General features: G+C 39.3%; 1 protein-coding gene across 1 annotated transcript; it reads left to right on the forward strand.

Annotated features, from left to right (window-relative positions):
• Positions 1-44: 44 nt before the first annotated feature.
• Positions 45-12,491, forward strand: LOC127786353 (endoribonuclease Dicer homolog 3b-like). Its single transcript, XM_052313730.1, is given in 25 exon segments — positions 45-394; positions 507-690; positions 789-902; positions 1,393-1,527; positions 1,714-1,762; positions 2,507-2,571; positions 2,666-2,797; positions 2,926-3,078; positions 3,581-3,716; positions 4,341-4,446; positions 4,541-4,733; positions 4,806-4,966; positions 5,230-5,445; positions 5,735-6,000; positions 6,508-6,782; positions 6,874-7,382; positions 7,475-7,572; positions 8,977-9,473; positions 9,900-10,376; positions 10,465-10,746; positions 10,913-11,239; positions 11,421-11,510; positions 11,592-11,667; positions 11,791-11,902; positions 12,007-12,491. Coding segments are annotated over 25 exon segments (5,148 nt in total). The 5' UTR covers positions 45-98; the 3' UTR covers positions 12,206-12,491.
• The last annotated feature ends 429 nt before the right edge of the window (positions 12,492-12,920 follow it).

Here is a 12,920-nt window from a genome sequence, read left to right on the forward strand (position 1 = left end):
CATCAAATGGGCATGAATGCATGATATTGCATGCGAAAAGTTTCAGTATACCAGGCCAGCCAAAGCAGGGAGAAGAAGATCTGCAACGGCCCTCTGACATGACGGGCCCACATGTCGGCCTCTCGCCTCACATCTCTGCAACGGCCGCCGCTGCCCTCCACCGCGCCAACCAACTCTCCTCCGCCTCCTCTCACCGCCGCCTCACGCACTTCGCCTTCTCCCACTCACCTCCGCCACGCCGCCGATTTATACCCACCTCGTCATGCGCCTCCCCACCACCGAACCCTCCCAACCCCGCCGCCGCCGCCATGGCCGACGACGAGGCTGCCGTCCTCCCGCCCCCGCCTCCGCTGTCGCCGCCTTGCCGCCCCCACAGGCAGCTCCGCCCGAGGGGGTCTCGACCGACTGCTGATACCACCCCTCGCACTAGCCAGTTGGTCAGTGCAGCTTAGCTGATGTTGGCTGCTCTCCTCGTTGGCGCCGCCTGCGTGCGTGCGTGCGTGCAGGTACCAGGTGGAGGTGTTCGAGGCGGCGCTGCGGGGGAACACCATCGCGGTGCTCGACACGGGGTCCGGGAAGACCATGGTCGCCGTCATGCTCGCGCGCGAGCACGCACGCCGGGTGCGCGCCGGGGGGGCGCCGCGGCGGATCGTGGTGTTCCTCGCGCCCACCGTGCACCTCGTCCATCAGGTTGCTTTTTCTTTTTTTTTTTTCATCAACATGTGAACAAATGGAGTGCGGACGATGTGTTCTGATCGGGAGCTGGTTGCTCTGCATTTGTGCTGTAGCAATTCGAGGTGATTCGTGAGTACACTGACCTCGACGTGATGATGTGCTCTGGAGCATCGCGGGTTGGCGAATGGGGCGCCGATCATTGGAAGGAGGAAGTTGGGAGAAATGAGGTAAGCGCCCGGGTTTACTGAACCTGCTCCTGCGCTATGCTTGAGGCAGCGATTTGCTTGATTGCGATGTACTGTGAATTGGCACATTTGGCGTGCCCACCAACTGAAGCCAGATGCAGGCTGAGGTTGCTACCAGCCTACCCATTAATAAATTTGAGAGTCATCAACTTGATGTTTTCTGAAGGGGCGTGCATATGAAATACTAGCTGATTTAGCACTCTGGTTCAAGATGAATTTTCTTTCATGTGTTGTCATTTCCTAGATTGAGATGCTGGTCTGAATCTGAGGGATATTGCAGTCCTACGCCACTTTGTTCAAAGTAGCTGAAGTTCTGTAACTTTGGGGTTCAATTTCTTAGATCCTTGCTATGTTAGTACCTATCGGACTTAATTACAGCTACTGAATTGGGCTTACGCATGCCATTGCTAACTTGGATCGGAAATACGTGTTTACGCTGACATTTGAGCGATGCATGCCTTTTGTGTTTCAGATCGTTGTTATGACGCCACAGATACTGTTGGATGCTCTGCGGCATGCTTTTCTGACAATGAGTGCAGTGAGCTTGCTAATATTTGATGAATGTCATCGTGCTTGTGGAAGCCATCCATATGCACGAATAATGAAGGTAGTAGAAATTTGGGGATCTGTCTTTTGCTTTGACAACATTGGTAGATAAGCTTTGGCTTGCAGTTTTTGTTATTACAGAAAGTTGCTTAGGATAACAGTATTTGTTTTAATAATCTGACATGGCAAATTTGCTTTTGTTTTATGTCTCTCTTGAGTTCTAAAGGAATTTTATTTTGGGTCTCAGTGGAGGCCAGATGTATTTGGAATGACAGCCTCCCCTGTTGCTACTAAAGGCAAGAATTCTACACACGACAGTCATGTGCTTTTTTGTAACGAAAACAGTCACGTGCTTTTAACCCTGTGTATATTTCATTGATCAATAGTTTCAGAAAATGTGTTTTAGCTTTGTTATTAAAATAAGCATGTCGTGTGACTGTTATTATCTTCCTTTTTGAAGAATGCCCCAACTGCCATGTACTGTCAAAAACTCATGTGATGTATTTGAGTGCTTTTGCCTTCTTCATAACAAGACAATACATTTCTGGAAGTATGATTCTTTCTCTTGCTTCATAATTCTACATGGAATACCTCTCTGCCTGCCAACTGTAGATTGCATCCTATTTCAAATTTTGATGATTGGGCATCATAGTTTGCGCGTTTGACTTAGTTGTCCACTAAAAGGCGAGTTCCTTAGAGGGTTGCTTACCCTGGTTGGGTAAGGTTAGGTCGTGTGAGCCTTTTGTTTTGTAAGTAGTTTTTTCGTAGGTGTTTTTGGGGAGAAAGGCGTTCTAGTCTCTTCCCCGTTTTTATTCCTTCTTAATGAAATGATACACATACTCATGTATATTTTTTTAAAGAAAAGGTTGTCCCAATTTAATCTATTCAATGCTTCTACTCATATTACTGGAGAGCACATTCAATCAGTTCATTAAATTGAAACAGTTTCCTGTTGTAGAATAATTTCATTGAAATTATGAATTTCTAATATTGTTCGGATTTGCTGGCTCATAATCTATTACAACCCTCCATTTTTTCAGGTGCTTCCACACTACACGATTGTGAAGCACACATTGCTCAACTAGAACTAACCTTGGATGCCAAGGTTATCTCAAGCTGACAAGCTTTGGATTTATTGAATTTTAAGAAAACAACTTTCCAGTAACAAATAGCCTGTCATATGTTACATGCTATTGCAGATATACATCGTAGAAGATCGAAATGAGCTTGAGAGCTTTTCCCCTCCTGCAACAATTGTGAACAAATACTATGATGCTTACATGGTTGATTTTGATAATCTGAAATCAAAGCTTCAGATATTGTCTGATGAGGTGATTTAACTGAAATACATTTGAGCTTATTATTAAAATACATATATAATTTGGAGTACCAAAACCTACAGCTCCCTGTAACTTTCTTTTTGCATGTATATTTGTTTAAATTTTGTACTGTTGGGCAGTTTGATTCTTTGTTGGTTGGTCTTCAAGAATCGCCATCTAATAAATTTAAAGACACCGATAATATCCTAGAGACTTCAAGAAAGAGCTTGTCCAGATACCATGGGAAAATATTGTACAGCCTAAACGATCTTGGTCCAATTATCACCTCTGAGGTATTGCATTATCCAATCAGTATTATATAATCAGTTCTATGTAAAGAAAACTTTTCTGAAGAGTCACATAACTTTGACATTTCATATCGGCCTTGTTTGTTTACTAGTTATACCTACATAAATTCCAGTCTTATTGAAATGATTTTTAACCTTTTTGCAAATATATAAAATATTGCGCATGCCGAACTGATAAATCAAAAGAATATTTGGTGAATTCTTTTCATAGGAACCATTCACTTTAACTAGTAAAGATTGGCACAAGTTCAAGTACCTAAGAACATAAGCTGCTTTGCATGACCTTGCCTGTGACAGCTATAGTATCTTTGCCATTATTTTTCCGTAACATCACGTGTGCTGCAACTGTTTGTCTTCTGTTATGAAAGAGTGCTTTGTTCTTTTCTGGAAGTGGAAACGGTGTATTGGTACTAAAAAACCTGTTATCCATAAGGACTTCAAGTATAGTGTAAAATGCTTATACTAACTTAAATTGTTTTCTTAACAGGTAGTCAAAATACATATTGAAAGCGTTAAGCCATTATGTGATTCTGAAGACTGCATTTTTTCTAAAGCTAGCTTGTGCTTACATATGTCTTATTTTAAAGAAGCTTTAAGTCTAATAGAGGAAATTCTTCCACAAGGTATAGTGCACCCTTTAGTTGTTATCTTGAATTAACTGCATAAGCAAAAATGATGCAGTATCTTTCTTTTATCTGTATGGATTAGGTAATGACACAATTTGCAAATCCAACTAGGATTGCATTATGTTCTTTCTGTTTAGCTTATGCCCTCCAGTAAAAGATTCCCTGAATCTTATTAGTTTAGTTGTCTGTTTTTTGTACGTTATTCTCAGAATAAGAAGAGAAACACATGCTTCTACACACCCTCCTAATTTGCATGCTCTATAGAAGTGAACTATGAAGTTGATGTAGTTCGCTGGGTGCTGCTAGCTAATTTGTGGAGTTGGCTGCTAGCTGAGAGGGCTATCACCTTTGACGTTAATCTTTGCCCCTTATGATAAGATCTGGTCAGCGGGCTTCTGCCGGTTTGGCAAAAAAGAAGTGAGCTTTGAAGCAGTTTCCAGTAGGTAGTTAGAAGCACTCAACCAAAAAGACAGAGGAGATTGACTCTAACCTCTATAGCCACTTAGATTGCAGTTGGTAGTCTCTGTGCCACAGCTATTGTTTCTCTGTATGTGTTCCTTTTTCTACTTTCGTGCATTGATAGTTGCCTTCTCTAATTCTGCTGATGCAATTGCATGACAGGATATGGTGAACTAATGAAATCAGAATCTGGTTCTGAGGAATTAACTAAAAGGGGATACATTTCTTCAAAAGTGAATACGCTAATCAACATCTTCAAATCGTTTGGGTAATACCCTAGTATTCTACTCAAGATGTTTAGTTTCACCTACTTTTGGTCTTTTGTTGGCCAAAAATAATACAGCCATGTGTTTTCTCTACAGGTCATCAAATGAAGTGCTTTGCCTAATTTTCGTAGACAGAATTATGACAGCTAAAGCCGTCGAAAGGTTTATGAGAGGAATTGTTAACTTCTCTTGTTTTTCAATTTCTTACTTGACTGGAGGGAGTACATCAAAAGATGCTCTGAGTCCAGCAGTTCAGAGATTTACTTTGGATTTGTTCCGAGCTGGAAAGGTATGAGATGCTATTGTAAATTTGATTCAAACAGTCTTTCAAATGTTACATTAACTTCACATCAATTTCTAGGTGAACTTGCTTTTTACAACAGATGTGACTGAAGAGGGCGTCGATGTACCTAACTGTTCTTGTGTGATACGCTTCGACCTACCCAGAACTGTTTGTAGCTATATCCAATCTCGTGGTCGTGCTAGAAGGAACAACTCGGAATTTATTCTTATGATTGAGAGGTGAATCATCACACGTGAAATTAAGTTACCCTGTGACAGAGATAGTCAATTTTTTCTAACCTAAATTCATTTTCCACATTTTATGTGTATAAGTTAGATCCAAGCTACGCAATTATGTATTTGTGAACAGTCTGAGCTCCTAGGCCCAAAATTGCTTAATCCTACCTATCTCAGTAGAAAAAAAGTATGCCCGTGTTTAATAATTGGCATAAATTTTTATGCCATTTTTTTCGCTTGTTGATCTTTCATATATGGATTTTCAGGGGAAACTTGCAGCAGCAAGAACACATATTTCGTATGATACAGACTGGTTACTATGTTAAAAACTGTGCACTCTATAGACACCCCAATGCTTTATCCTATGACTTGTCTATCCAAGGGATGTACACCTACCAAGTTCAGTCAACTGGAGCAACTATAACCGCAGATTGCTGTGTCAACCTAATTCGTAAATACTGTGAGAAGCTTCCTAAAGATAGGTACACTTAACACTCTAGTATTTATAACTCTCGTTGTTTTATGAGTTGCTTGTGCTTCAGTGAGTATCTCTTCTTCCTTTCCTGCTGATTAACATTGCAACTTATGCATGAATCATTGATGGTATCCTTAAGATTCATTGATATACTGCTTGACACCAGATGCATGGATAGCTGGTTAGATTCAAATCACACATAGACAAAAAAACATCCCTGCTACTTCCCTAGGCATGATTTGCTGTCCTAGTTCCATTTCATTAAAGTGGTACTTCATGGTAACATCCTTCTGCAGGTATTTCATGCCAAAGCCTTCCTTTGAGGTGACCATTGAAGATGGATTATTCAAATGCACATTGACGCTACCTCGAAATGCAGCATTTCAAAGTATAGTTGGCCCTTTAAGCAGTTCAAGTAATTTATCCAAGCAGCTTGTATCCCTAGAGGCCTGCAAGAAATTGCATCAACTGGGAGAACTTAATGATCATCTTGTACCTTTGACTGAAGAACCTATGGATACAGATTTCACTACAGCAGATGAAAAATGCATATCTGGACCAGGTATGAGTGTAATGTTGCAGTTTTGCTTATATTATATTTCTTGGATACACCCATCACTTCATATATTTTTCTACGCTGTAGCACTGGTATATTTTATAAACTATACAATAGTACAATACTATGGTTCTTCAGAACAGATCTGGGTTGCCATACAACACTGAAAATTGTAAAACTAGAACTACCTCGGCTGTCTCTTTACGTTTCCTTTGCAATGTAGCTATTTATAGAGATACTCTACACATATGGTGTTTTATTTTTGGACATGTTTGTTGGAGCAAATACCTCCTGATGCTTGAACTCTGTTGATCTTGCAATTACGTAGTTACTCTCCCTTCATTTTGTTACTTTATCATTTGCTTGAGAGGTTCCCGCATACTGTAGTATGGCAATTGAAAGTTTTAAACAGCAACCCTAATCTTCCCATATATTGAAATTTTCCAACAGATATGAGTGTTTCTCCTATTGTACATGATCACTAATTTTCCATTCTCTTTCCTATTTTTGCAGGAACAACTAAAAGGAAGGAGCTTCATGGTACTACATGTGTTCTTGCTTTATCAGGAACTTGGATTCATGACAGTGAAAATATTACACTGAATACTTACAGAATTGATTTTCTTTGTGACCAAGAGGGTGAAAACTATGCTGGGTTTGTTCTCTTAATGGAACCAGAACTTGATGATGATGTGGCACTCTCAAAAATGGATCTGTTCCTGATCCCTAATAAAATGGTCTACACCACTGTAACTCCTCGCGGAAAAGTTCAACTAAACAAAAAGCAGGTAGTTCAAGAATTAGTGGCTTATTGACATTCTCGTTGCTAAAATTCCATATAGTTTTTATATCTGTGACTCATCTTTCTTGTTTCTTCAGTTAGGTAAAGGGAAATTGTTCCAAGAATTCTTTTTCAATGGAATCTTTGGTAGATTATTTCATGGTTCTCGAAAAAGTGGAGCACAAAGGGATTTTATTTTCAAAAAGGGTCATGAAATACAGTGGAACACGGAAAGCATGTACTTGCTTTTACCTTTGAGGGATTCTTCATATATCCAGGATGACCTAAGCATACACTGGGAAGCAATTGAATCTTGTGCTGGTGCAGTTGAGGAGTTGTGGAGTTCGTATCAAGGAGATGAAAATGTCATTCCTGTAAATTGTATTCCAGAAAAAAGAAGAGGGGGCCAAGAAGAAATTATTCATCTGGCCAATAAGTCTCTTCATTGTTCCAGCATCAAAGATTCAGTCGTGCTATCACTGCATACAGGAAGGATATACACTGTTCTTGATTTGATCTTAGACACAACTGCAGAGGACTCGTTTGATGAGATGTGTAAGGGGAAAGCCTCACCTTTTACTTCATTTGTGGACTATTACCATCAAAAGTACTTCCTCTTTTTTATATATATATTTATTTCTAGTACTGCTCTGCTCTTGTATGTGTCCTGATGAACTTTCTTTCTTCACTTCATTGTAGGTATGGTATTATTATTCAACATCCAGAACAACCACTATTGCTGTTAAAGCAAAGCCACAATGCACACAATCTTCTCTTTTCAAAATTGAAGTATCTAGGTACTGGATACACACCCTACTCTAGTAACCTTTACCTCTGTTAATGGAAAGTTTTAGCTGAGTGTGGGCTCACTGCACCTGATATCCATGCCTTGCAAATTTCATTGGGATAAGAGCACAAATTGTGTCTTTTATCTTTAGTTTTGGTTAAATACTAGACCTCAACTTTTCATTTATTGACATACACTAGTGATTGTTACTCCAACATGCTGTTCTATGCTCACCCTCTTTTGGCCAGGAACTACATGGCCAGCAGTTGGAATAACTTAAGTGAAAAAATCTATCCGAAAAAAGGCTTGAATGCTAACATTATATTCTTGATGTTGACTTAATTTAACATGTTTGGCCACCTGTATTATTTTGGATAGATGAATCAGTTCAATGAGATAGCAAAGAAACTGTTTGAGAAAAAAAAAAGATGGCAAAGAAACAAATTTAATACTACTTTTTTGTGTTTTCTTAATACAACCATATGGTACTACTAAAAAATTATCAAATAAATTATAGTACATGACACAAAACATGGAATCCTCTCCTTTATTTTTCCATTTCCTTTTGTGTGCGCTTCAGGTTATGCTGGTATCCCAACAGGAACTTTGTAATAAACTATACTTGCTTTCTACATGAGCAGGGTAATTTCCTTAATAAATCGATGTAGTGTCATTGTGTCAAAACCAGCAATAGGAGTCCTTAATTACTTTATTTTCTGCACACAATTTGATTAATGCATACTAATTATTGATAGTGGAACTATTGCATTCATCCATTCATGCAGTTGAGCCACATTTCTTTTCCAGCATATACCTTTTCTTTTGCATCATCAATCCACCTCATAGAGCAGTAGAGTCCTTCTTTTGTTACCCTTTGTCCGAAAGTACACTAAATTTGTAGGCCTCTTACTATTTCGAGAACTGCAAATCAATATGACTGTCCACCCTTATTATTACTGTATCCCAAGCAACAGGACTGAATCAATGGCTCTAGTGGTTTTTTTTTTAGATAATGGGCAGCGCCCGGCCTCTGCATCATAAGGTGAATGCACACGGCCAATATAGCGTGGCTGGCACAAAAGGGCTTAGCATCTTATGGCCTTGACACCTGTACCATCGTAGCAGTGGTCGTTTGCTGTTGATTTTTTTGTAGATTTCAATGTGTTAGTTCCCTTTTGGGGGTGTGTGTTTTTAGTGGTCTCTTGGTGTTGTAGTCCATTGGGACCTTTTTCTTTTCCTTCTCAATATAATGATGAGCAGTTCTCCTGTGCATTCAAGAGAAAAAAATGCAAGATACAGCTGCGAGCCTGCGCCACACTCAGCATATCTTCACTTCTAGTATAATGATATGCAAGATAGCAGGTACAGTACTTTGGGTCTTATTTGACATGAAATTCCATATGACCTATGGCAGATGGCTCCACTGGCAAACCTCTGCTCATGGAAAAAGAACAAATTCATGCTCGGGTTCCACCTGAACTACTTATCCATCTCGATGTAACAACTGATATTCTGAAGTCATTTTATTTACTCCCTTCTGTAATACATCGGCTTCAGTCACTTATGCTAGCCAGCCAGCTTCGCAGAGAAATTGGTTACAATCAACACATACCAGTCACTTTGGTTTGTTCTCTTTCAACATTTTTATTTGCTAAGGATGACTATGCATTTATCAATAATTTGGTATATTTTTCATGTTAGATTTTGGAAGCTATAACAACTTTAAGATGCTGTGAGACATTTTCTCTGGAGCGTTTAGAGCTGTTAGGAGACTCCGTGCTAAAGTATGTGGTAGGATGTGACCTTTTCCTAAGGTATCCTATGAAACATGAAGGTCAGCTCTCTGATATGAGATCCAAGGCTGTCTGCAATGCTACACTTCATAAACATGGAATATGGCGGTCGTTGCAGGTAGATGATTTACACCCCTAAATGCATTTACATGGTTTCAACTTCCTGAAGTTTGCAATATTTCTGTTGTTGTACAAATAAATTTTTTAAGTTACTTAATTTGGTATGGGCAATTCACCTACTTGAGCATGAGAGACTACGGATTGTATATGCACATTGTGTAGCAAGTATTTGCTTCTATTTTTAGCTTTGATTTTGCATAAATGCACTGGTGGTCATATGTTTGCCATGATTGCTCCTTTCACATTGTTCCTTTCATAACTTTCTTTGAATGCCTATGCTTTACTTACTGTTCTATCAATCTTTAGTTTCATAGTCACATCATAGGCTTGGGCAATATATATATTCAAGAATATTTTCTAATTCTTGTGCTTTTTTTTGTGAGCTTTGCTTATGTTTACAGATTTTTTTTTATCATACTTTCAGGGTTATGTACGTGATAATGCTTTTGACCCACGGCGTTGGGTTGCTCCTGGACAGATATCGTTGCGCCCTTTTCCTTGTAACTGTGGAATCGAGACTGCATTTGTTCCTTCTCATAGAAGGTATATCCGAGATGACCCATCTTTTGTTGTGGGAAAACCATGTGACAGAGGTCATAGGTGGATGTGCTCAAAAACAATATCTGATTGTGTTGAAGCACTGGTTGGAGCATATTATGTTGGTGGTGGCATTGCTGCTGCACTTTGGGTTATGAGGTGGTTTGGAATCGATATCAAATGTGATATGAAGCTATTGCAGGAAGTGAAGTTCAATGCATCTCATTTATGCTCCTTATCAAAAATAAATGACATTGAGGAACTGGAAGCAAAACTGAAGTACAACTTCTCAGTCAAGGGCCTTCTTTTGGAAGCCATAACTCATCCATCTCTGCAGGAATTAGGTGTTGATTACTGTTACCAGGTTAGTGCAACAGAGTAATTATGTTTTGTGTTATAATCAAAAGTTTTGTGCCCCCCTCTTTTTTTTTTCTTATCTGCTTTCTATTCAGCGTCTTGAATTTCTTGGTGATTCTGTGCTGGATCTACTTCTTACACGTCATCTCTATGCTACTCATACTGATGTTGATCCTGGAGAATTAACGGATTTACGCTCCGCTTTGGTTAGTAATGAGAATTTTGCACAAGCAGTTGTAAGAAACAACATTCACAGTCATCTACAACATGGATCCGGAATACTTTTGGAGCAAATTACTGAATATGTCAGGTCAAATTTGGAGTGTCAAGGGAAAGAGAGTGAATTCCTTCAACATACTACATGTAAAGTACCTAAGGTTAGATGCAGTATTCTTTGTTCATAGTCTTGATAGCCTAGTTTCAAGTTATGTGTTTTCTCTCTCTCTTTAATGTCTAATTCTCAATACTTAGCTTTGCGGAGTGTATCACCAGACAATATTATGATTACATGTTATCAACCTAATTTTGTTCTGTGTTTTACAGGTTCTTGGTGACATTATGGAAAGCATCGCTGGTGCAGTATTTATAGACACCGATTTTAATGTTGACATGGTTTGGGAGATTTTCGAGCCATTGCTTTCTCCACTGATTACACCTGATAAGCTTGCATTGCCACCTTACCGTGAGTTGCTGGAGCTATGCAGTCACATTGGTTGCTTCTTAAATTCAAAATGCACCAGTAAAGGAGAAGAAGTAATTATAGAGATGTCACTGCAACTACGAGATGAGCTGCTGGTAGCACAAGGGCATGACAGAAACAAAAAGAGGGCAAAGGCAAAAGCAGCATCTCGTATTTTGGCAGATCTTAAGGTAAGAATTTGTAAGAAGAAACAAAAAGTGTACACACATATGGGGTTGGCTAGTGCCTCGTAGTGTAATTGATTGGCCGGTTGAATGGCAGCCCAAGTACACCTTGAGCCTTGAGGTGTTCATATTGCTAGTTTGAAAATAGATGCTTATTTATCCTACAAACTGATGTTCGATTTTGAAGCAGCAACAGGGTCTTTCAATTAAACAATGTTTGTCCAAGGCTAAACAGCTGGATATCGTGACTTCAGATCTTCAATTTGACTTGACAAGTGTAAGATTCTAGACAGCACTCCACCAAACGCCTTATCAAAGTATTGAACTTATTCTGAATAATATATTTGATGTTGTGTAGTCAGGAACACAACTCAGTTATTCTGATTTGAATGACTATCATATCCTAGAAGGTCTTTCCTCAGTAAAGAAAGAAGGTTTGCGCATTATTTATTGTCTTTTGGTTCAATTGTTACTTGCTGGCTTGCACCTGTCAAACAGGAAGTACTAAAATTTAGGTAAATTCTACTGAAACCATATGCCATTCGAAATGTTTTCAGTTGTGCTTCCACTCAAAATGGAGAAAGGTGGACCTCGAAGTGCACTTTTCAAGCTATGCAAGATTTTGCAGTGGCCAATGCCAGAATTCGAATTTGTGGAACAAAGGTTCAGGTATGTACAGGAATACCAAGAAATTCTTTCAAGAAATGCAAAACTTGAATAAACTCAAACGATCTTCATGATGTCTTGATTGATGCACGTGGTTGCTGCAACAGGACTCCTATTGTTATGGATGGGGCGACAACAACAAACTTCAATAGCTTTGTTTCGACAATCACCTTGCACATACCTGACGCAACAACCATTACATTTCAAGGTGAGCGACGGACTGACAAAAAGAGTGCTCAGGATTCAGCATCCTTGATGATGCTTCACAAGCTTCAAGAACTCAAGATCTGTATATGCAAGACTTAGCAAAGCATCATTGAGACATGGGCCAATATGCCAGTTAACAATTGCGACTAGCTAATGCGAGCTACTTCCCTCCCAAAGTGAGATGCGACGAAAATATTTCTGAAAAGCTCGATGCTCCAGACTGTCACTGATCCTATGTTATTTTGGGGAAGAAGATCCCTATGGTATACTACCTTGCATTACCTGGATACATTGTTGTCGAGTTTCCAATATTCCACGATGTATCGCCCCAAGATTCAGGGACATACCTGGCTACTTTTCTCTTATCCAACTTCAAGGTTTCCGAGGTGCTCTCTCTATATATGTTTTATTGTGCTTCAGTGTTTGGAGAGATTAAAGATACGTCTTAGAGAAAGCACTTGGTAGTCTAAATAGTACACTTAATGGATATGAAGATAAAATGTTCTGCAAAAGTTGACACTATATATATATTTCAATTCAAATATGAGGGGCAAAATTCATCCTTGGGCAAAATACTATTCTCTCCGTTTCAAGTTATAAGACGTTTTGACTTTGGTCAAAGTCAAACTGCTTTTAGTATAGGTGGGCATTCGGTCTGACCGAAAATTTTGGTCTTCGGTCTTTTGGTATTTGAAAAGTGAAGACCGAATTTCAACGCAAAAATATCAGGACCGACAAATTCGGTCTCGGTCTCGGTCCTGACCGAAATTCAACAATATTTTCATATATGCAAAGAAATAATGGAAATTTTCAA

The sequence above is a fragment of the Oryza glaberrima genome, chromosome 10, assembly GCF_000147395.1.
Source record: "Oryza glaberrima chromosome 10, OglaRS2, whole genome shotgun sequence".
NCBI lineage: Eukaryota > Viridiplantae > Streptophyta > Magnoliopsida > Poales > Poaceae > Oryza > Oryza glaberrima.